The sequence below is a fragment of the Natator depressus genome, chromosome 9, assembly GCF_965152275.1.
Source record: "Natator depressus isolate rNatDep1 chromosome 9, rNatDep2.hap1, whole genome shotgun sequence".
Taxonomy (NCBI): Eukaryota; Metazoa; Chordata; order Testudines; family Cheloniidae; genus Natator; species Natator depressus.
In genome coordinates, this window is record NC_134242.1 from 59,919,181 (window position 1) to 59,941,567 (window position 22,387).

A 22,387-nucleotide genomic window follows, 5' to 3' on the forward strand; every position below is an offset into this window, starting at 1 on the left:
CTTGTATTTTCCACTGCATGCATCCGATGAAGTGAGCTGTAGCTCACGAAAGCTTATGCTCAAATAAATTTGTTAGTGTCTAAGGTGCCACAAGAACTCCTTTTCTTTTTGCGGATACAGGCTAACACGGCTGCTACTCTGAAACCTGTCATTCTTTGAGAAAGAAACAGATTTTTTAGACAAAGGAAATGCAGTGGATCTAATTTACCTAGATTTCCATAAGGCGTTTGATATGGTGCCACATGGGGAATTGTTAGTTAAATTGGAAAAGATGGGGATCAATATGAAAATTGAAAGGTGGATAAGGAATTGGTTAAAAGGGAGACTACAGCGGGTCATACTGAAAGGTGAACGGTCAGACTAGAGGGAGGTTACTAATGGAGTTCCTCAGGGATCAGTTTTGGGACCAATCTTATTTAATCTTTTTATTACTGACCTTGGCACAGAAAGTGGGAGCGTGCTAATAAAGTTTGCGGATGATACAAAGCTGGGAGGTATTGCCAATTTAGAGAAGGACCGGGATATCATACAGGACGATCTGGATGACCTTGTAAACTGGAGTAACAGTAATAGGATGAAATGTAATAGTTAGAAGTGTAAGGTCATGCATTTAAGGATTAATAACAAGAATTTTAGTTCTAAGCTGGGGATGCATCAATTAGAAGTAACGGAGGAGGAGAAGGACCTTGGAGTATTGGTTGACCACAGGATGACTATGAGCCGCCAATGTGATATGGCCGTGAAAAAAGCTAATGTGGTCTTGGGATGCATCAGGCGAGGTATTTCTAGTAGAGATAAGGAGGTGTTAGTACCGTTATACAAGGCACTGGTGAGACCTCACCTGGAATACTCTGTGCAGTTCTGGTCTGCCATGTTTAAGAAGGATGAATTCGAACTGGAACAGGTACAGAGAAGGGCTACTAGGATGATCCGGGGAATGGAAAACCTGTCTTATGAAAGGAGACTCAAGGAGCTTGGCTTGTTTAGCCTAACCAAAAGAAGGTTGAGGGGAGATATGATTGCTCTCTATAAATATATCAGAGGGATAAATACCGGAGAGGGAGAGGAATTATTGAAGCTCAGTACCAATGTGGACACAAGAACAAATGGATATAAACTGGCCATCGGGAAGTTTAGACTTGAAATTAGATGAAGGTTTCTAACCATCAGAGGAGTAAAGTTCTGGAACAGCCTTCCAAGGGAAACAGTGGGGGCAAAAGACCTATCTGGCTTCAAGATTAAACTTCATAAGTTTATGGAGGAGATGGTATGATGGGATAACATGATTTTGGCAATTAATTGATCTTTAATTATTCATGGTAAATAGGCCCAATGGGCTGTGATGGGATGTTAGATGGGGTGAGATCTGAGTTACTACAGAGAATTCTTTCCTGGGTATCTGGCTGGTGAATCTTGCCCACATGCTCAGGGTTCAGCTGATCGCCATATTTGGGGTTGGGAAGGAATTTTCCTCCAGGGCAGATTGGAAGAGGCCCTGGGGGTTTTTCGCCTTCCTCTGTAGCATGGGGCACCGGTCACTTGCTGGAGGATTCTCTGTACCTTGACGTCTTTAAACCATGATTTGAGGACTTCAATAGGTCAGACATAGGTGAGAGGTTTATTGCAGGAGTGGATGGGTGAGATTCTGTGGCCTGCATAGTGCAGGAGGTCAGACTAGATGATCATAATGGTCCCTTCTGACCTTAATATCTATGAATCTATCTATATCCATGAATCTATGAAAGGTGGGGCCTGCTTTCTGCATCAGCTGGCCCTGGACTTGCCCTGCTCTCTCCTGGCCCATGCCTGAGGCTGGCAAGGCAGCATGATGAGCGTGGCTTTAGTTTGGTTTGTTTAATGCTCACTTGGGTGTCTGTGCCATTAAGACGACAGTGCCCTGGTTAACTCAGCAGCAGAGCAGGTGCCCGGACAGCCAATGACTTGTTAAATGCCCAGCTTTACCCTCAGCTAAGTGGTCTGACATGGAATGGGAGGGGAATTGTCTGGGCCCTGCTGCCGTGGGCTGTGTGCGGGCTGTAGGGGACTGCCAGGGCCTCCCAAGCATCCCTTACCTCGGTTGTGTATGCAACCCTGGCTTGCTAATGCAGCTTTGGCTTCTTTTTCCCCTTGCCTCCTAGTTCTTGTGGGTTACACGGGGAAGTGAGGCCAGCGCGTGGCATCCAGACCCAGCTGCCCCTGTGCTGCTGTCAGGAGCCCTGCACCCCTTGGGCATCCCACGGCAGCCAGCCCTAGGGTAGACAAGGCCTTAGTGAGCAGAGCCTTGCCGAAGGGGCTTGTTTGTGGGAGACACTTACACACACATGCAAATCATGGATGTGTGTGTGTTTGTGCATACCTGTGTGTGCGTACCTCTGTGTGAATGTGTGTGTATACCTCTGAGTGAGTGGGTGTCTGAGTATGTGTGTATACCCATGTGTGCATGTGTATACCTCTGTAAATGCGTATGTATACCTGTGTGTCTGTATACTTGTGTGTGTAAATACGTCTTGGTGTGTGTATATCTGTGTGAATGGGTGTGTGCATGCCGTGTGTGTGTGTGTATGCCGTGTGTGTGTGTGTGTGTGAGAATACATGTCTCTGGGTGTGTGTATACCTCTGTGTGAATGGGGGTGTGTGTACCTGTGTGTACTTGTACACGCAAGTGTGTTCTGTGCATGCATTTCCACGTGCACGTGTCTCAGGACAGGCCTGTTGTGTACGTGTGTGCAGGGTACATTGTGTGGAGGTGCGTGTGGTGAAGACCTGAGGGCAAAGGAAGGGTCCTTGGAGACTGTCCTGTTCCCCTTCAGGCCTCCCAAGGCCAGCTCTGTGCCCTGGCCCGGGTGCGGTGCATTGTGGGTAGGAACAATACCCTTTTCCTCCTGCTCTGGGCTGGGCAGGGTGCAGACCAGGCCATTTCCACGTGGCCTCGTGTGACCCTGCTTGCGGCTGTGAGCGTCTGGGCAGGGCAGGGCGTGTTGCTCAATGTGCCAGTGGCACGGCGGCTGTAAAGAGGCTGGGTGGTCATTAGGGGAGCCGTGCATGGCAGCCTGGTGCTGGGCTTCCTGCAGCGATAATGAGCCAGGAGCCCTCCCACAACAGCTGGCACCGTGCCTCTGCCCCGCAGAGCTCAGAGCCCACGCAGAGCGGGAAGAGAGCGGCCAGGAGCAGCTCCCAGCTGAGGGACTCAGCATCCTTGGACCAGGCTGGGAGAGGTGGAAGGGGACCCCCAGATACATGTGTCGGCCCCCAGCGCCCCCCAAAGTCAGGGTGCTGGGAGACAGAGACCAGCCACAAAGTCTGGCTGTGGATCCAACCGCTCTCACAACACAGGGGGCCAGTGCAGGCCCTGAGCCACAGGGGCTCCCAGGGTGGGGTGGGGGATAGGTCTCCCAGGCTCAATGCGTTGGGCTCCACTTCGGCTGTCTCTGTGCAATCAGACTGGGATCAGGGCAGCCAGCAGCCACCGTGGGCCTCGGCTGAGCTGGGGTGTAACTCAGGCAGGTGACACGAACCCACCTTGAGGTGTGCTGAGTGTGGCAGTGTTCATACCCGCCCTTCCTGTCAGTGCAGAGCCCCCGCCTCTTCCCCCCCCACCCCGAGTGAGCGCACAGAGATGTGATGGCCCAGGAGCCGTGGGGCAGCCTCATGCTGCAGAGCTGGGGTGGTCTCCACAGAGCCTGCCTTGGAGAGATGTGCTGGGTTGTGCTAGGTCAGGGGCAACATTTGCAGAGAGGCTGTGATCTGCACACCTGGCACAGGGTGCAGACAGGTCTGGGTTTACCTGGCAGAGGATGCAGGAGGGGGGTGTGGATGCCTGGCAGAGGGGCCTGGGCATACCTGGCAGAGGAGCCCGGCAGTGCCTGCAGAGGGGCATTGGGCTGCCTGGCAGAGGAGCCTGGGTGGGTCCAGCAGGGGATGCAGAGGGGCATTGACCTGCCTGGCAGAGGGGCCTGGGTGCATGCTGTTAGGATGGGGCCTCTGACAGAGGGTCCCCAAGCGGGTGCCACTTTCCAAGTTCCCTCTCTCCAGCCCCAGCCGTGCTTGGGGTGGGGCGGGGCTCGATCCCTGGACAACTCTGCTGGCTCCGACAAGTGAGGATCAAGGGGGAGCTTGCCCCCCGCCCATGGGGGTAGTGGGATTCAGTCGCATGTGAGTGCCCTGGCTGACACTCCCGTCCCTGCTCTGACCTGAGGGTGCGGGTGGCACCACTGAGCCCTGTCGGCCCTGCTTGCCTTTTTAATTGATCAAACCAATGGCACACAAAGCTCTCGCCAGCCTCTAGCCCTCTCCAGCTGCACCACTGACTTGCTTCAAACTTGGCTTGTTTTGTAGATCTTCTTCAGACCCAAGAACCCTGGCAGGTCTGCTTGGGCTGGGCTGGGCCTTACTGGGCCTAAGGGTTCGGGGGAGATTCTGGTTGGCACGAAAGATTAATGAACAATTTCTTCTGCTGTAAAAGTGTGCATGTTTTAAGGCGCAAGCACAGGAAGCAGAGCTGGGGCTGAGCTTTCCCCTTGCCTGCAGCTCCTGAGTACTTGGTGTCTCAGGGCGGTGGATTTTGTACACAGATCCTGTGGATTGCACAGCACTTTGGGAGCTGACTGTTCTTACTGGAGTTCTACTGTCTGGGGTCCACCCAGGCCAGCGGGAGCAAAGTGAGCAATGAATCTCCTCTGGATCTGGGCCACTGGGGTCAGAGGCATAGCCAGTGACTTGGGCTCACTGAGCCCAGGGACAGCTGGGCAGGGCTCTCATGCCCTTCCCCTCCTCCCCCGCCCCCCGGCCATCCCTGTGCTAATCACACTGGCAGGAAAACATTCTCAGCAGGAAATCCGCTTCCCGTTCTGTCCAGCCGCTTCCCTGCAAAGAGAGCTCTGTGCTTAGCCAGCCCAGCACCCTGTGCATGGTCCTGTCCACTTCCTGGGGCGAAGCCAGTCCCAGGAGTCTCTCCCTGCAGAGGGCAGGGCACCAGCACTGTTACGGAGAATATCTAGCATGCCAGGGGTCCCAGGGACATGCGCCCACCTCGGGGCGGCACACAGCAGCTTGGAACAGCCACGCACACAACATGAGCTACACCGAGTTCTTCTTCATGTATGGGAAATGTATTCAGAGTGTCACAGCTAAATACAAGATAGAACACATTGTTTAGCATAAGTAGTTAGTACATATTTCAAGGGAGCATTCAAGGTGAAGTGGCCTGTAAACACCCCTGCAGACACAGGGAAGAAAGGAACAGAGAGGAGAAAAATAAGAAATTAAAAAGACAGTTGTTAGTGGGCGGATATCTGATTGTTGTAATAAGCCATGAATCCAATGTGTCTGTTGAGTCTATGCTTTTTAGTGTCTAGTCATGAATTTAAGCTCCTGGGCTCGTTTTTTGAAGGTGTTGTACAGGTGTGAGAGTGATACAGTGATTGTTTTGTGAAAAGTGTTGGCCCATGGGTGATAGGGTGTTTTTGTCTGTGTGAGTTCATTCGAGAGCGCAGTGATTGTCTGGCTTCACTCACCCAGTTGTTTTTGTTTGGGGCATTCAGTGCACTGGCTGAGGTACGCCACACGTTGTGACAGGCATGGATGGGTAGGACCTATGGATCTTGAAAGGTATATTGTGGGAAAGGATAATCGCAGCAGTGGAGCTACGTCTTCAGGTTTTGCATCTGTTGTTCTGACAGGGTTTGATGCGGCTTTGAGCTGGTGGGTCCTGGACTGTGGGGAGCTTGCTACTGATGAGGTTGGGGGATTGTTTGAAGGCCAGAAGAGGGGGTTCAGGAAAGATTTATTTGAGGATGGGGTCCCCATCGAGTATGGGTTGTAATTGTTTAATGATACCCCCTCTAGGTTCCAGTGAAGAGTGGTAGGTGACCACTAGGGGTGTGTGGTCAGAAGGGGTTTTATTTCCGTATTGAAGGTTCTCTCTGGGTATATGGGTGGCCCATTCCATGATGCGATCTTCTCAAGATGGCGTCTCCTTGTTTGGTGAAGGCGATTTTAAGTGTGTTAAGGTGTATATCCGTGACTTTCTCCTCCAAGCATATTCTGTGGTATCTGAGTGCCTGGCTGTAGCTACAAGATTTCTTGATGTGTTTGGGGTGGTTACCAGATCTGTGGGATAAGTGTGGTGATCTATGTGATTCTTATATATATCTGTAGGGTTGCATAGGTGAAGCTGACTGTGGTGTCCAGGAAGTTGAGGCTAGTGTGGGAGTGTTCCAGAGAGAGTTTAATGGATGCATGGTGGTTGCTGAAGTTGTGGTAGAAATCTATGAGGGAGTTTAGATGTTCTGTCCAGAACATGAAAATATCATTGATGTTTTTCAGGTTTCGTGGTGCATTTGTCCAGGAGATACATTCTTCCTCAAGGTGGCCCATGAAGACCGTGGCCTACTGGGGAGCCATCCTAGTACTGTTGGCTGTTCCCATGGTTCGGACAAAGTGTTTGTTGTTGAATGTAAAATGGTTATGGGTGAGGATGAAATAGATGAGTCTGGTGCTGTTTTGGGGGTGGTATCTGAGGGGTGTCTATTGTCTTGTAGATAGTTGAGGCAGGCAGTGATGCTGTCATTGTGAGGGTTGTTGGTGTATAGGGAGGTGACATGCATGGTAGCGAGGATGGTGTTCTGAGGAAGGTTATTAATGTTGCAGAGTTTCTGGAAGAAGCCAGTTGTGTCCTGGACAGGGTGGATTTGATTTAAATCATGATTTAAATCACTAGTCAGGAAGACTCGATTTAATCATGGTTTTCTACATAAAAGTGCATTCTTGTTGGTTGTTATAGCCTTAATACATATTCTTCACAACTCAGAGATAGATGTAGGTTCCATTTTTAGAAGGTACACACTATACATTTTTAAACAGTGATTTATTTTGAAAACTTTTCAGATTAGTTTTACAGCAAAATCAGAAAATGAATGATTGTTTGTCTATTTCATTTCCAAAGGTAATTGAAGCAGATATTTATGAAGTCACTGGGAGGTGAACTATCTCCAATTCAACAGGTTAATCATTAATATTTGGAGTATTTTCTTGCCATGCTGTATTAGGAGGAGAACATCACCAGACAGACATTTAAATCATTTTATTTAACTAAAACAACAATGTTAAGTATTCTGGATTTTTTTCTTCAACAGCAAACATATAATATTTTAACAAAACAAGCATATGTCCCTCGCTTCTCACATTTCTCTCCAGACTTCTTTTCCTTGTCCAGATCTATTCCGCCCCCAACAATCTTCTATTCATTGAACTTTTTGAAACTCTGCACTTTTAGAGAGAGGTAAGGGATTGACTTTGTGTACACAAATTTGCAGAGGCACAATAGAGTTGAGGTCTGTTATTTCTCACCTCTATATAATATTTATTTATTTAAAAACATTTTTGCTGTTAACAAACATGTTACCTCTGGGGAGACAAATCCACAGTTTGAGAACTGCAAAACTAAGCATCTCTGATGGTATCTTCTAGACTGATCACTGAGTCCCATTGGGTAGATAGAAAGATTAACCTAAATAATCTATATAGAAGCCTGTGGAACCCCATAAAATGGGGTCCCTAATCCATGAACTATTGGAACTCATTTACAAAACTTTTCTTAAACGTTACATGAATATATTGTCTCATACTATAGAATTATAATTTATAATCCCTATTCCATGATGAGATATCTTTGAGCTATAGTGTATCTTAATTAAAACTATCTTTAGATAGGTTTTTTCCCTCAAAAAGCATTTTATCAAAAAAATCCAATTTAAGTAAAAAAAAAATCCAATTTTTTTTATATTTTTTTTTTAAATAATTGATTTTTGTCCACCCTGGTCCTGGAGGAAGCCAGCCCTTTGTGTGGTGAGTGGTCCGAGGATGGTTCTATAAGTCCCCATATTCCTTCAGCAAGGATTCCATGGCCAGATATGATGGGTCTGCCTGGGGTCCCTTGTCTGTAGAAGGTCTTTGGGATGGGTTCATGGGGATGAGGTTGTCGAGTTTCTCTTGGAGTTGTTTGGGGAAGGATTCGATGATATCCCTTAAATTCCTGGGTGGACTGTGGTGTGGGGTCTCTGAGTTCTTTATGGCAGGTGGTGTTGGAGAGTTGTTGCTTGGCCTTGTTGCTGTAGTCATCGCGGTTGAGGACTGTGATGGCGCCCCTTTGTCTGCTGGTTTGTTCACTGTGTGGTGGTTGAATTTCAGGGACTGTGTAGCTGGAGAGATTGTGCCTGCAGTTTGGTCTGCTGCTATTTAGTGCCATCTAGTGGTGCCAGGGTGAAAAGCAGGCAGGAAAACCCAAAGCAAGCTCCAATACCATTGTGGTGTAGGGTCAAACTGGGGTGTCGGGGCGGGGGGGGAGAGGAGCTGTTTGTTTGCTAGCGAGAGTCCGTATGTGCGTTGTTTATTACAGCCAGTGCCTGGCTGGTGTGATTGCCTCAAATCCTGTGCGGTTCTTTTTTGTTGACATGAGGCCTGACCCCTGCACTCTAGGAGGGGGCTGGAGAATAACAGCCGGCACTGTCCATCCCTAGAGCCCAAAGTGCCTTGCAAAGCCAGGACAGCCCAGAATCCCAATGCTACAGAGGGGAAACTGAGGCACCCAGTGAGCAGTGGCAGGGCTGGGAACAGAACCCAGCTTTCCTGGCTCATAGTCTGGTGCCTGGTGTCAGGCCATGCTGCTGCTTCAGGCATTGGGTTAGAGGCTGGTTGGTGGGCAGGGAGGGAGGGGATGTGGGCTGGAGCCAGGGTCCGTGACTCAGGGCACCGGGGTTTTGTTCCCAGCTGAATCATCCATTTATCATATGACCTTGGGCAGGTCCCAACACCTATCTGCCTCAGTTTCCCCCTCCTAGCATGGGGATAACAACACTGACACCACCACCACAGCCAGGCTTAACTTGCCCTTGATGAAGGCCTGTGTCCCAGGTGAGCACGTCGGGGCCTTGGGCTCCGGGCTTGCAGCTCACCCTTGGCTGGGGAGGGATGAGAGGGTTTGGGGAGCTGCAGCCCGTGTCTCACCCCTCCTCTCCTGTCTACAGCCACCTCTAACTTGGACCTGGAGAGCAAGAAAACGCCCCACTCCAAATTGCCATGGCAACAGCCCGTGAATGTGTTCTTGGCTGCGGGCAGGTCGCCCTGCGTGGAGGAGCTGCACCAGGAGGCCCAGTTCAATCTCCAGAGCTTGCTGCAAGGTACCCCGTGCGGAGGGGAGGGCTGGGGCTGCCGGGCTGGCTCTCGGCCAAGACACACCCATGGGATGCGGGTGCAGGCTGTTTCCGCAGCTCCTGGCCTGCAGGGGGCAGCAGAGAGCAGACTGTCCCATTGCTGACAGGAGGGGAGGGGAGAGCAGGGAGCAGAGTGATCCTTGGGGTGGGGGAAGTAGGGAGCAGACTGACCCATCGGACACACGAGGGAAGGGGGAAGCAGGGAGCAGAGTGACCCATGGGGAGGGGGGCAGGAAGCAGATTGACCCGTTGCACACAGGGGGGAAGGGGGGAGCAGGGAACAGACTGACCCATTGCTGACAGGAGAAGGTGGAGTGCTCCCTTCCCCCTGTCCTCTTGTGAGATTGGCATCAGCTGCTCCCTCCTCTCATCCCCCCCAAACCCTCCAGACCCTCCTGCAGGGTGTGGGGCCATGTGGGTCTGTTAGAAACACGTGGGTCCCAGCGAGAGCTGCTTCCTCCAGCCAGGGCAGTTGTCTGGTTCCTCTGCCTGTTAAAGCATGTGGCTTACTAGCTGAGGAGGAAGAATACCCACATGGGGCTGGTGCCCAGAGGCCAGAAGCCGTGTCCAGGCGCTGGCACTCCCCCCGTGCAGCTGCACGAGGCCAGCACAAGGCTGCTGTGCCCACCAATTCTCAGGAGCTGCTGCCGCCCCCAGAGAGACCAGGGAGCACCTGGAGCAGTGGCTCCCATGTGCATTGCTGCAGGCACCTGTCCAGCGCCCTGGGACCGGGCAGCCAGGCAGCACTAGGCCAGGCCCTGCCCCACACAGCTCCAGTGGTGACACGAATACAGGCCTGGGGACGGGAGGATGAGGTGTCCAGCACAGGCAGCGAGCAGAGGTTTGCCCGCAGCAGGGCTGCCAGCTAGGCAGGCTGGGCGGCGCCTTGTGGAGCACTCGGGAGCAGCTGGGAGCTCCTCTGGGCTCTTTTCCCCATGTGCGGGGGGGGGGGGGGCAGAGAGCAGGGCCCCATTGCTGTGCAAGGGGCCCAGAGAGTGCATTATTGGCACATGCCCAGTGCATGTCCCACTAGCCTTTGGCTCAGCACTGGGGTGCAGAGGGCAGAGCACATCCCAATCCGCCAACTGTGGAAATGCCCTGGCTGCTTGTATTTCAGAGGAGTATGAGGAGCAGTACACAGAGGCCAGGGTCACTGGTCAGACCTTCAGGAACGCCAGCCACCTGCCCCTGGACGCGCCCCCTGAGCCCTCTCCCAGGGCCCTGCCTGCCAAGCGCCTGGAGTTCGTGTTTATGGTGAGTCCATCTCTGTACAGAGAGAACCCCAAGGCACTGCGTCTCAGCAGCCTTCCTGCGGCCATGGGCTCGGGGACACAGGGTACCAACTCTGCCTGAGGTCACCCAGAGAGGTTACTGCAGAGCAATAGGTGGGGCGGGGGGGGTTGTGATTCGGGAGTGAGAGGCATCGGCAGAGCTGATGGTAGGGGAGAGCGACAGGCTGGGGTAGCTGGGGGCTGTGGGTCAGGAGTGAGGGGCACTGGCAGAGCTGGCCCTGAGCTGGAATTGCTGGGGACTGCAGGTCGGGAGTGGCACAGGAGGAAAGGATAATCCTGCCTACAAGGTTTTTGACTCAAGCCATCACTCAGTCCCTCATTCTGAGCACTAGATTCCTCCACACACACACAGTCACTCCTGCTCCCCACATGCTCCCCTTTCTCCCCCACGCTCCCACAATCCCTCCCTTCCCACCTTCCCCACACTTGTTATCACCCCACCAGGACACTGGTGTCTCAATCCATTTCCTTTGTTCCCTAACAGCCCGCGGCCCGGCGAGTGAATGAGGATGAGGCCACCACACTGGGTGTGAGGCCCCCAGAACCATTCCTGAGCCTGCCCACCACCCCAGACAAGCAGCCGGCCTGGACCCGAGCCTTCCCTCTGCCCACCGTGGAGGAGAAGAGGTGGCACCAATCCTGCTCCATCCAAGCCAACATTGTCCCCATCAATGTCTCTGGTAGGGCTGTGCCCCTTCCAGGCCCCCTGGGAAGCGTGTGTAGGAGCATGGGGGGCAAGGGGTTAAATCTGTCCAGTCAGCTCCCAGCAGCGGCGCTGGGGTTCTGCGGCCTGCACGGGGCGGCTGTGGGCACAGCACTGGCTGGCTTTGAGCCCCGGGCGCTGTGATGCCACCGCCAGGGAAAGTGCAAAGGTCCTGTAAAACCAAAATGCAGCGATGTGGGGAGGCAGGGCCAGGCACAGGGAGGTGGGGCTGGCCTGCAGCAGTGTGAGGAGGCAGGGCCAGGCACAGGGAGGCGGGGCTAGGCTGCAGCGATGTGGGGAGGCAGAGCCAGGCCCAGGGAGGCAAGGGTGGCCTGCAGTGATGCTGTTGGCCCACACGTGCTGTGGGTTATACAGAGGCCGGGATCATGTTCAGTAGCCAGGCCGAGGAGAGCCCTTAGGGGGCAGTTTGCAGGGCAGCATTTCTGTGCTTTGTTCATGTATTTTACCACCCGTAACATCACCCTTCATTTTTGACCAGCTAGCCACGTCATTAAGTTAATCCAGTCTCATCTGCATCATGTAACGAGTATCTCTGAGCTAACCGGTCAGTGTGTTCTGTTGTCACCTTGGTTCTCCCAGTGCTTGGGATCCATCCATCCATGCAGGAGAACTCATGTGTTCGGCAGGAACATGAGGCTGTAGGGCCCTGGCTGCGGGCAGCAGCTCCGCTCAGTGTGGGGCCTTCAGCAGCACCAAACTACCTGGCTTCTGGAGGAAACTAGCTCCCCCACCCCCCATGCCCTCCTCCCCAGGCACTGCGTGAGCACTCTGCCCCACAGCTGGCTGGGAGGACACATACCCCTGCACCCTCCTGCTGGCCTCCCTAGCAATGTCCAGGCTGCCATAAGGCCCTGCTGGAGATCAGGCTGGAGCTGCACGAGGCCTGCACGGAGCCCAAGAGGAGCCTGCTCAGCCCCCTGACTCCTCCCTTCACACCCCATCGGACGCCTGGAGCCAGGCCCTCAGCCCGGCCCAGGGGGCTCTGAGCTGTGTGGCCAGAGCCCCTCTTGTGAGGAGAACCTGCAGAGCGTGTCTCTGCCCGTTTGTCACTGGGCTGCCCCGAGCCCTCCTGCCCAGCACCAGGGTCCCCAAGCTGGGGGGATGGGTCTCAGTGGCTTCCGATACATTGTGTCTCCATCAGCGTGTCTCCGTTGTCTCTGTATTCCCCCTGGCTGGCTTGCCCAGCAGCATGTGTGAGGCCCCCCTGGAGTCATTTACCCATCCATCACGCCATCTCTCTCCAAAGGCCTGCGTTTCGCTGCTAACCAGCCCCTCTCCCTGAGCACCAACTTGCTCCTGGCATCGACCCCTCAGCCGTCTGGCCAGTCACCAGCAGCCCGGGGGTGGGTAGGGGGGAGAAATGCGGCTGCACGCCAGGGGTGACCTGCTTCTCTGGCGCTGCCATTGCTGGCCCTTGGCAGCCACAGCCCCCTCAGGCAGCACTGCCTGGCCATGCCCAAGAGTGACCCTCCCCCACCCATTGGAGCCTGCCCTGGGCTACCAGGGCCGGCTCCCGGAGCAGAGAGCAGGGGCTGGCCTGACCAGCTGCCCCCTTTGTCCAGCAGGCAATTATAAAATGGCCATTGGCTTGCCACCTAGGGAGATGGGATGCGGGCGCCTGCCCCAAAGTCCAGTACTCCAAACCGTGGGTGAGGGCCGCTTGCTGACACACACCTGAGCTCGATGCCATAGGGAGCCAGCAGTGCCCTTTCCAGTGGGACAAGGCCTTGGTTTCTAGCCCTGTGGCTTGTGACCTGGTGTCTGCCCTGTCAGCGCCTTTCTGGGGGTCTTCATACTCCTCTCCCGAGGCCATGCAGTGGGGCCCATGAGAGTCGGGCACCTCCAGATAATGCCCATAAACACTCTCTGGCTGAGTGACAGGTCTGCAGAGCGGCTTGTCTGGAGTCCCTGGCGAAAGCAGAGTGGGGGTGGGCAGACAGCATGTGGGTGACCCACAGGACTCCCCTGGAGTATATCACTCATGACCGATGCACGCGTCCCAAGCACAGGCCCAAAACGCTATACCCCGTCTCTGCCTCACACTCACACATGTGTAAATACATACACACGTGACCACACTCCTTGTTCTGTGAGTGTCCCCACCCCTAGCCACATGTGCTGCCCTGCATCCTGCCTGGCTCCAGGACAGCAGCCCACTGTCTGTGTTGCTGTGCTGGTGCTTGCAGTTTCCTAGTGTGACCCCCCACCATGCCCGGGACCTTCCCAAACACCACTCATGAACCCTGGAACCCCCTCCCTACCCGGGCCTCGCCCCACGGCTGCCTGCGTGCTCCAGCATAGAGCCCTCGTGCTCACGCAGGAACGGGAACAATGCGGGGGAAAGGGCAGAGCCCTTTGTTATAAACCCCAAGAGCCAAATTCACTTTAGTACAACGCAGCCTTAGGCAAGCGAGTTGGGGAGCTAAGGCAGGGAGAAGGTGGCCTGAGTAGCTGGGCCAGGGCCAGGCCAGGCGTTCTCCATGCCCCCTGCTTGCTGCCATGTACAGTGTGTTTGTTTTGGCTACAGGACAGCTCTTTGATAGGCACGCGAGTGCGCGGCACTCCTTGTTTAACACGGAGACCGCGGTGAACCCCAAATCCACGCTGCGGCGGAGACGGACCATTATCGGATTCCCTAACCTCGCGCTGCGAGACCAAGGTGACAACGACAACTGTACAGCTACTCTCCCCTGTACCAGGCTAGAGAGCACTCGGGGACTGCCAGGAACGTGGCTCCTAAGGGCAGGTGTCCCCAGGCCATGCTAGGGGCCATGCAGCCAGAGCCGACTGCAGGCCGCCCTCATTTGCAGGCAGGGCCACTCCCGCTGCCTGAAATGTGCTAGCTGAAGGAGCAGCCTGGGGCTCCACACAGAGCCTTGGTTTACCACCCTAGGGAGCTCAGGCCAGGCTGGGCAGCTTAGAGATCTAATCAGCCTTCTCCAGCTCTGAGGCTAGGCAGCCAGAACCCCTCTTCCAGGGGCATGTCCTCCATTTCCCTGGCTGCCCCAGTCCAGGAGGGGGATCCCAGGAGCTACAGCCTGACACCCTGAGCTGGGGAGCAGGGCTGGCTGGTCCATCATGAAGGGGCCTGGAACAGGTGCCTGGGGTGGGATTCCTGGCCTTGCTGGTGCCTTGCCGTGTTACCGTGGGCCAGTCATTTCGGCCCACGTTTTCTGAAGGGCCCACTAGTTCTCAGGGCCCTGGGTGCGGGTGCGCCAGGTGAGTGCCAGAGGCCTGGCTGGAGGGTGCTGAGCACTGGCAGAGGTGGGTGTGCAGCTCCTCTTGGATCTGAGTACTGGGGAGCTCAGGCTGGGGACGGAGTTCAGGGTCTGCTGCCCTGATGGCCCTTGGTTTGCAGCATCGGCTCCCCGCTGGATTTGCTAGTGCAGTTGCTGGGAGTGCTAGGGGAGTTGTTGCCAGGAAGCCAGTGCTTTTGTTCTGGGCTCACATGCGCCTGACAGCTCCTCTGTGAAATGCTCTCTCTTGACAAGCGATTAGGGGTAATCTGGGCTCTGTTCACACTGGCTCTTGGAAGGGAGCGGAAGTAAAATGACAACTAGATCTCTGGTGGCACAAGCAGCTTCTTCCCCAGATTTCAGAGTAGCAGCCGTGTTAGTCTGTATTCGCAAAAAGAAAAGGAGTACTAGTGGCACCTTAGAGACTAACCAATTTATTTGAGCATAAGCTTTCATGAGCTACAGCTCACTTCATCGGATGCATCCGATGAAGTGAGCTGTAGCTCACGAAAGCTTATGCTCAAATAAATTGGTTAGTCTCTAAGGTGCCACAAGTCCTCCTTGTCTTTCTTCCCCAGAGTCACACCTCACAGCCCTGGGGTCCAGCCTCTTCCACAACTCCAGAACAGGATGTCGGGAGCCACCCAGCAGCACTGGCTGGTGCTAAGGAGCTGAGGGAACCTCAGGGGGTGTGTCCTGCAGCCTGGGCACAGAGAATTCCCTTTCCCTGCAGCCCAGCCCAGTCCTGGCTCTGCTCACCACCAGGGCTGGTGCTGCTGGCTGGGTTGGTCTGGGCAACAGGTAGCAGGGAGGGAGGGTTCCTCTGGGATGGGAGATCGCTCACGGCTGGCCTGTACTCCATCTCAGAGGGGAGAGGCCTCGGCACCGCCCCCCAGAGAGGCCAGAAGGAGCTGCTAGCTTTGCTGTGGGCTGGCCGTTCAGGAGTGAGGAGGGCTCCCCTCTCCTAGGCACGCTGCAAGCCACGGGAAGAGAGGCTCCTTGGGTCTCGGGACCTGTCCTGCTCCCCACACCTCTCAGGATAACAACATCACCCCACCCACATTGGGCTTTGTGAGGTCCAGGCCCGGCCCTGGAGGAAGCTGTGGCTGGGATTGGGACCCAGCTTGGAGACAGGAGCCTGGGGAGACAGCAGTCAGACCTCCCCACCCTACAGCCCAGGATGCACTGAGCAGAGCACTGGGTCTGGGGCTGGCACCTGCAATGCCAGTCCCTCTCCATTGTGGGCTGGGGGAAGGTTGCCTCCAGTTCACCTCTCTCCTGCCATTCTGAGTCCAGCTGCCTCCAGTCCAGAGGGGCCCGGTCTCCAGATGCAGGCTGGATTTGGCCAGAACCTGGTGAGAACAGCTTGTGAGACTTCAGCCCAGCCAGATCCTGCGCCTAACCTGACTGCAGCTGTAACACCCCCACCGCCCTGGCCAGTCCAGGGGGGGAGGAGCTCCTGCCCTGCAGCCCTTGCTGGGTCACAGCAAAGAGTCCCTGGGGAAGCAGCAACTACATGGCTCCGTGTGCTCAACCCAGGGAACCAGGTCCTGCAAGGTGCTGCATGCACGGCTGTCCCTGGGAGCAGAGGCTGCTCTGTGCTTCTCAGGCCTGGCCCTTCCTTAGCCCGGGTGCTGTTATGCTGTGTGGGGAGCTCTGCCCTGAAAGCTCTAGCGATGAGCGGGGAGCAGAGCATGGGGGGTGTCTCGGTTTGCTGGGAGCTCTGAACAGCTAACTCAGGAGTGAGGGCGAGTCTGAGGCTAGTGTCACCCGTGGGGTGAAGTACTTCCCGCCCTAGGAGTGGGGGCTGACAGTGAGGGGTGATGCCTTTATCAGGGCTCCTGCCCTCCCCCACCCCCAGTGGAAAGGCCCCTGCTCTGGCCCCGCTGGGGGGAACCCCTCTGGCACTGGCAGGCCTGCATGGATTCACCGCGGGGGAATGCAGGACCTAGCAGGCAGTACTGGACAGTGGGTGCTCTCCCATCCCTGGGGTTAGGGAAGCGATGCCAAAGCCTGCACCCAGGAAGGGGGCTTGCATCCAGTCATGTTAAATCTGCAACGTTGGGAACACCTGTGGGATTCATTCTTGGGCTCCTTCCTAATGTTCAGGGATAAGCTACAGGTGCCAGTGCAGGGCCCTTGGCTTTCCCCAGCATTCACTTCCTCTGCCCCTGGTGGATTTGGGGCACTGCTGTTCCCCACCACCTCCAGCAGTGGCTCTGGGAGTCAGCAGTCAGGCTGGGAGTCAGCAGTCCCCAGCCGTGCATTCTGCTGCAAGGCAAGGACTGGGCACATGCACTTTGGACCCGCATAGCCAGCTTGTCCGGACTGGAACCCACCGGTCAGATCCTCCCCAGAGGAACCCTCTGTGCAGGCTCCTAAAGCTGGTGCATCCCCAAGGGTCTGCCTGGACCCCGGGGAACAGGGTCATTCCTACAGAAACCCTGGCCTTCCACACTGTCTCCACTGCAGCTGACCGAGCAGGGCTAGGGTCTCTTGCTCCACCATGGGGGCAGGAGGACAGAGTGGGTCCCAGGCTGATTTCTGCAGAGCTGGGGGTGGGGGGTCCTCTGCCCTGACCCCAGCTCATCCATCCCCCAGCCTGCCCTCCCCCAGTACTCCCCCACATGAACGCAGGACTGTGCAGAGTTGGGCACTGATGCTGCAGACAGCTGAGCCGAGCTTGCATGATTGGAGAAAGAAATTGTCGCGTGGAGGGTCCCTTCTGTTCAGGGCGGGCCCAGCTCTCGCTCTGTTCAGAGGCCAGACAGAGCTCAGCACCACGCTGACACCTGGTAGCAGGTCAGAGCGCAGGCCAGCTGGGGCTCTGGGCGCAGAGCAGACAGGCGCCCGCCGAGTGTGGTGCGGGTAGGCGTGAGCGTGGTTCCCAGGGCTCTCCGTGGGCAGTGGATGAGTGCACAGCTTGGTGGCCCATCCTGCGGCTGGAGCTCCACTAGCTGCTTGCTCAGCGCTGACCTGTTCTTGTGTCTGTCCTTCCAGGCAGCAGCAACGGCCCCACGTTCACGCCACACGCGACCATCGGGGAGTCAGTGTCCTGCAGCTTTGTCCCCGAGGCTGCAAATGGGAAGAGCGCGCCCCGGCATCCCTGCACCCCGCAGCCGCCGGCAGTGCCACTGAGAAAGACGTTCAGTGACCTTGGGGGAGGCCTGCAGGCGCACTGCTACCAGCCTCCTGCCAGGATGGAGGGCACAGCTGTGGCCTGCACCAGCCCTGCCTGCAATGGGCCAAAGGACGCCACCTTCGCCCCTCCCTGGAACACAGCTTCCTTCAACTGCCTGAGCCCGGCCGAGGAGGACGCAGTGTATCCCTCGCCCGGCGGCTCCCCGGGGTCTCCAGGCCTGGGCTCGCCCGAGCGCTGCGATGGCGCGGCCTCCTTCTTCATCGCGAAAGACGAACAGCCAGGAAGCAGTGGGCCCTGTGTGTTCCCCTGCACTGCTCCAGAGTCCACACTGAACGCTGCCAGCAGCGAGACACCTGAGGGGAGAGAGGCCAAGGTGACCTTCCTGGCCAGTGGAGCAGAGGGGGCTGCGCCCTCCCGGCTGGAGCTGGGGGGCAGGGCCTGCCCGTTCCGCGAGAGGTCGCTGTCTGTGCCCACAGACTCGGGCTCGCTCTGCTCTGTGGACATCACCTACCCTGAGAACAGGAGAGGCAGCGGGACCTATGCCCTGAGCTACCCCAGTGCCAGCTCTGAGGGCAGCACCAGCACGGACAACATCTCCCTGGGGGTGGAGCAGGATGCCCAGCGGAGGCGCCGCTCCAAGAGCATCTCTCTCAAGAAGGCGAAGAAGAAGCCGTCTCCCCCCATGCGCAGCGTCTCACTGATTAAAGATGGGCAGGGGCTCAGCGCAGAGCCTGGCACAGCGCTGCCGAAGGAGCTGCGGCCCAAGAGCCTTTGTCTCCCCTTGGATCCTCAGGGCTGTGGTGTGGTGCCCATGGACACCCAGAGTAACACAACAGTGCCTCCTACCAGGGACCTGGACGGCGGATGTTTTTCCCAGGACTGGTGCCTTGCGGACTGGAAAGCCAGCGATCCCTACCGGTCCCTGTCCGGTTCCAGTACTGCCACAGGTACCACTGTGATCGAATGCACAAAGGCCCAGGGCAGCTCTGAGTCCCTCCCATCCCCCTCCATTTCCAGGGCCACCACGCCCTCCCAGCTCTCCGCGGAAGTGGAGCTAAAGAGCTCCTCCCCAGGGCGGCCCGTGAGGCTGATGTCTCCCTCCAGTGGCTACTCCAGCCAGTCGGAGACCCCAACGCCCACCATCCCCACCTCGGCAATTCTCGGGCATTCCCCCCACCAGACCGTCAAGGTGAGGCCGTTGGTGCCCGAAAGGAAGTCCTCCCTGCCCCCCCCATCACCGATGGAAAAAAGCCCCAAATCCCGGCTCTCCTTCGACCTGCCCATCACACCTCTGACACACCTGGACCTTTCTGGGCTGAAGATCTCACTCAAGGGGAAGACCAAGGTGAGCAGGCATCATTCGGACTCTACCTTTGGGACCAAGCTCGGCCCGAAGACGAGCCCGATCCAGCCCGTCATGCCCGTGGTCACCCAGTCGGACCTGAGGTCCGTGCGCCTGCGCTCCGTCAGCAGGTCCGAGCCGGAGGATGACCTGGACAGCCCAGACCGCGCCGAGGAGCATGAGGGTGATGCCATACCACTTCCAGGAAGGAAAGCAAAGCCGCCCGTGGCAGAGAAGCCACCGCTGGCCAAACGGCCCCCAAACATCATGGCCAAGCCCCCACCTCTGCAGGAGGAGTCTACCCTGGCATCTCCCACCTCCCCGCCCACGCTGCAGGGCACCTCTGCCCAGGAGAGGGGGTTGCAGGACATCTACATGGTCATTCGGAAACCCAAGCCTAAGAGGAGCCCAGAGGCCAGGAGCCCTGGAGAGCTCCCCTCTCCGCCGGCGCCTTCCCAGGGCTGCCCAGGGATCTTTTTCTCAGGACTGCGGCGACTGTCCCAGAGCAGCCTGGAGGAGGAGCCCAGGGCCCAGCTGGAGAGGAGCAGCGCCCCCCGTGGACCCGAGGGGGAGAAGAGGAAAGCCAAAGTCCCGCCCCCTGTCCCCAAGAAGCCTAGTGTGCTGTACCTGCCACTCACCCCTCCTCCGCCCCACCTGGGAGCCTGCCTGGGGGATCCCAGGCTAACGCCCAGCCCCATCATCACCTTGCATGAGGACACCAGCTGCTGCGACCCAGACGCGGACTACCTGCCATCACCCGAGGCCATGGGGAAGAACTCGAGCCCCCCAGCTGCTGCCATGCCTGGGCAGAGTCCTGCAGGTCAGTGTCACAGCTTCTCTGCCCCCCCGACACCCCGGGCATGGCTTGGGAATCGCTGCCATGTCCAGCTCGCCGGGGCGTCTGAATGGCTCACTGCACACCTGGGTGACAGCCTTGGCCACGCAGCTCCTTGCAGCGTGGCCAGACCCCCCCCCAAGAAACCATGCCGACAGCGTTGGTGTTAGACCCCAGAGCTCTACCCACACCGCTGCCCAGGGATCGTCCCACCCAGCCCTGAAAAGCAGTTAACTCTGGGGCAGAGCGTGGCAGCTGCTGATCAGCCCAGAGATGTAGAAGACCTGGTAGAGAGAGGAATGTGTCTGCAAGGGAAGTGGGCTGCCCCGAAGGGCGGGGTGGGGTAAGCACGGGCAGGCAGGTAGGAGCTGACTAGTCTAGCCCTGGTCCTGGCACTGGCTTGCTGGGCTCCTGTCAGCAGGTCTCTCCTGGCCTGCCCACCCCAGAGGCACTGGCAGGCTCCATTGGCTGAGGAGGGGAAGGGGGTATTATTAGTTAACACGTCCATTGCAATGGTGCCAACAGGCCCTGCTGTGCTAGACGCTGTACGGACACAGCATCGCAGACAGTTCTCACGGACCAATAGCCAGCGCAGACTTGGGGAATGGGCAGAACATCCCAGCAAAGCGACCAATGGCAAGGCAGCAAGTGGGGGGCACTTAAGAGGGGTGCAGCTACTTGGGAGGGAGGGAGAAGGTAAGGGGGCGGATGTGGAGTGAGGCTGCGGGAGAGAAGGGGGGTTGGACAAACAGCCGGTGAGCACAGGGCAGAGAACGTCCAGCCATGCTGCAGCGAGTTCTGCACACGTGAGGAGCCCTGGCTTTGGCTGCAGCTGCTGCAACTGGCTCTTCTCTGCTGCGTTTCCCCACAGCCCATAGGGGGTGGGGTGCATTCCCCAGAACGGGTATAAAAGTGGGAAGTGCTCAACAGAGCTAGCAGGCGGCTACCCATGCCAGGACGTGGCCAGGGCACCCTGGGACGCCCAGCCGGAGACCCCATGGCCAGCAGCCAGAGCTGCCTGTGCGAGGACTGCGGGATCGTTGTCTGAGTCTCGTTGTAGCCCAGGTGTCTCCCGGGTGGTGCGTGCGTGCAGGAAGGGGAGCTGTGCGCTCATGCCGTCTGGTCAGTCGCAGCGCCCGGGAAGGCGGGCAGGACAGGTGCTGCTGGTACTAACTCTGGGATTCTGCTCCTGTTGAGCCACAGGAATGTGCAGAGCCAGGTTACCTAGGGGTGCCCCAGTCCGGGCACACACATGGATACAGATATCCTCAGCTTGCTCCAACGGGCTGATCCCACGCATCTCCTGGGAAAGACCCCCGCCATGCTGGGAACATTCCCCTCCATCCTGCTCTCAGCAAGCCCAGCTCATGGCTGTTCTTCCCTCTGTCTAGGGGATTCCGTGGAGCTCAGCTCTGATGAGAGGAGTTTTGTAAGTGACAAAACAGCCGAGTCGATCGTGGAAGAGGATGATGACGTATTTGTGACAACCCGTACGACAGAGGATCTATTTACCGTCATCCACAGGTACCAGCCCATGTTGTGAACGGAAAACTCACACCCCCATCACGTTTACCCACTGTTGGCCTCTGGGAGTCTCCGGCCCAGCAGGCAGTTATTGGAGGCTGGTCTCCACAGAGCTGAGGACTGAGCAGGCCATGGGGCTAAACTCATCTGGGTGAGGCTGGTCCCAGCTCTGAGGATAAACAAGGCCCCTCTGTCTCCAGGGCTACCGGCTTGGCCCCCACCCCACACACTGAGTGCCCTGAGCAGACCAGGGCAAGAGAGATGGCCATGGCATGGCACCCCGCTTCCAGTTGTGTGTCTCAGGGCACTCGGGGCCTTCTGCTGCAAGCCCCGACCACTCTGGTGGTGCTGGGCCCATTGCTCACCGAGAGGCTGGCTCTAAAATCTGGACAGATTTCTCTCCAGGACACCGGGTGGCGCTGCGGCTCCACAAAGAGCCCTGGGCAGCCAGCTGCCTTTATTTCAGAGCTTGTGTTCCTGGCCCGCTGTCAGCACAGGGCTGGGCGCAGAACCCGAGTCTCACCCTGTGCCCCCAGCAGCCCTTTGTACCTGAGACTGGCCCAGCCGCAGAGCTGACCCTGGGAACTGCACCAGACAGGGCCTCCCGTCTGTGCTGGCTGGGGCAGCAACCCTTTAGCCAGGCCCCTTTCAGTTCTGCCAGGGAGCCAGGGCTTGTCACAGGAGCTGGACAGATCTGTGCTGGCGGGAGTTGGGGGCACCACTGGACTGGGGAGTCTATAGCTCCTTGCTGGTCATCGCCACCTGCTGGCTGCTCTGTGGCTTCTCGGAAGGGAAGTGGGTGGATTCAATGCAGTTCCCGCTATCCACAGCGCATCCCCCCATCACCAGTGGCACCAGTTGTCCCCCTTGCTGGCCAAACACTGGATGTGCCAAGTGCCCTGGAGGCTGAACTCCCCTCCCCTCCTGGTCCGGGCACTGGGTCGAGCGGGAGGGTGGCACCATGGCAGAATATAGCACTTCCTGCTTCTGCCTCTGCTCTCCTCACTCCAGGGGGAAGAGGGTCAGGGTCCAGAGCTGCCAGGCCAGGACCTCTCACTGGCCTGAGAATCCTTTGCAGGCAGT

At 57.0% G+C, this 22,387-nt stretch overlaps 1 protein-coding gene across 5 annotated transcripts in view; it reads left to right on the forward strand.

Moving 5' to 3' along the window:
* Positions 1 to 22,387, forward strand: part of NHSL2 (NHS like 2) — a 151,034-nt gene that overhangs the window by 118,408 nt on the left and 10,239 nt on the right. For 4 of the 5 annotated variants that reach the window (XM_074964336.1, XM_074964337.1, XM_074964334.1 and 1 more), the window contains exons 2-7: positions 9,024 to 9,176; positions 10,327 to 10,463; positions 10,986 to 11,181; positions 13,753 to 13,884; positions 17,462 to 19,765; positions 21,172 to 21,304. In XM_074964336.1, the coding sequence (XP_074820437.1) occupies positions 9,024 to 9,176; positions 10,327 to 10,463; positions 10,986 to 11,181; positions 13,753 to 13,884; positions 17,462 to 19,765; positions 21,172 to 21,304 (3,055 nt within the window). The remainder of the gene's footprint in view (positions 1 to 9,023; positions 9,177 to 10,326; positions 10,464 to 10,985; positions 11,182 to 13,752; positions 13,885 to 17,461; positions 19,766 to 21,171; positions 21,305 to 22,387) is intronic. The other variant, XM_074964338.1, reaches the window with a different exon arrangement.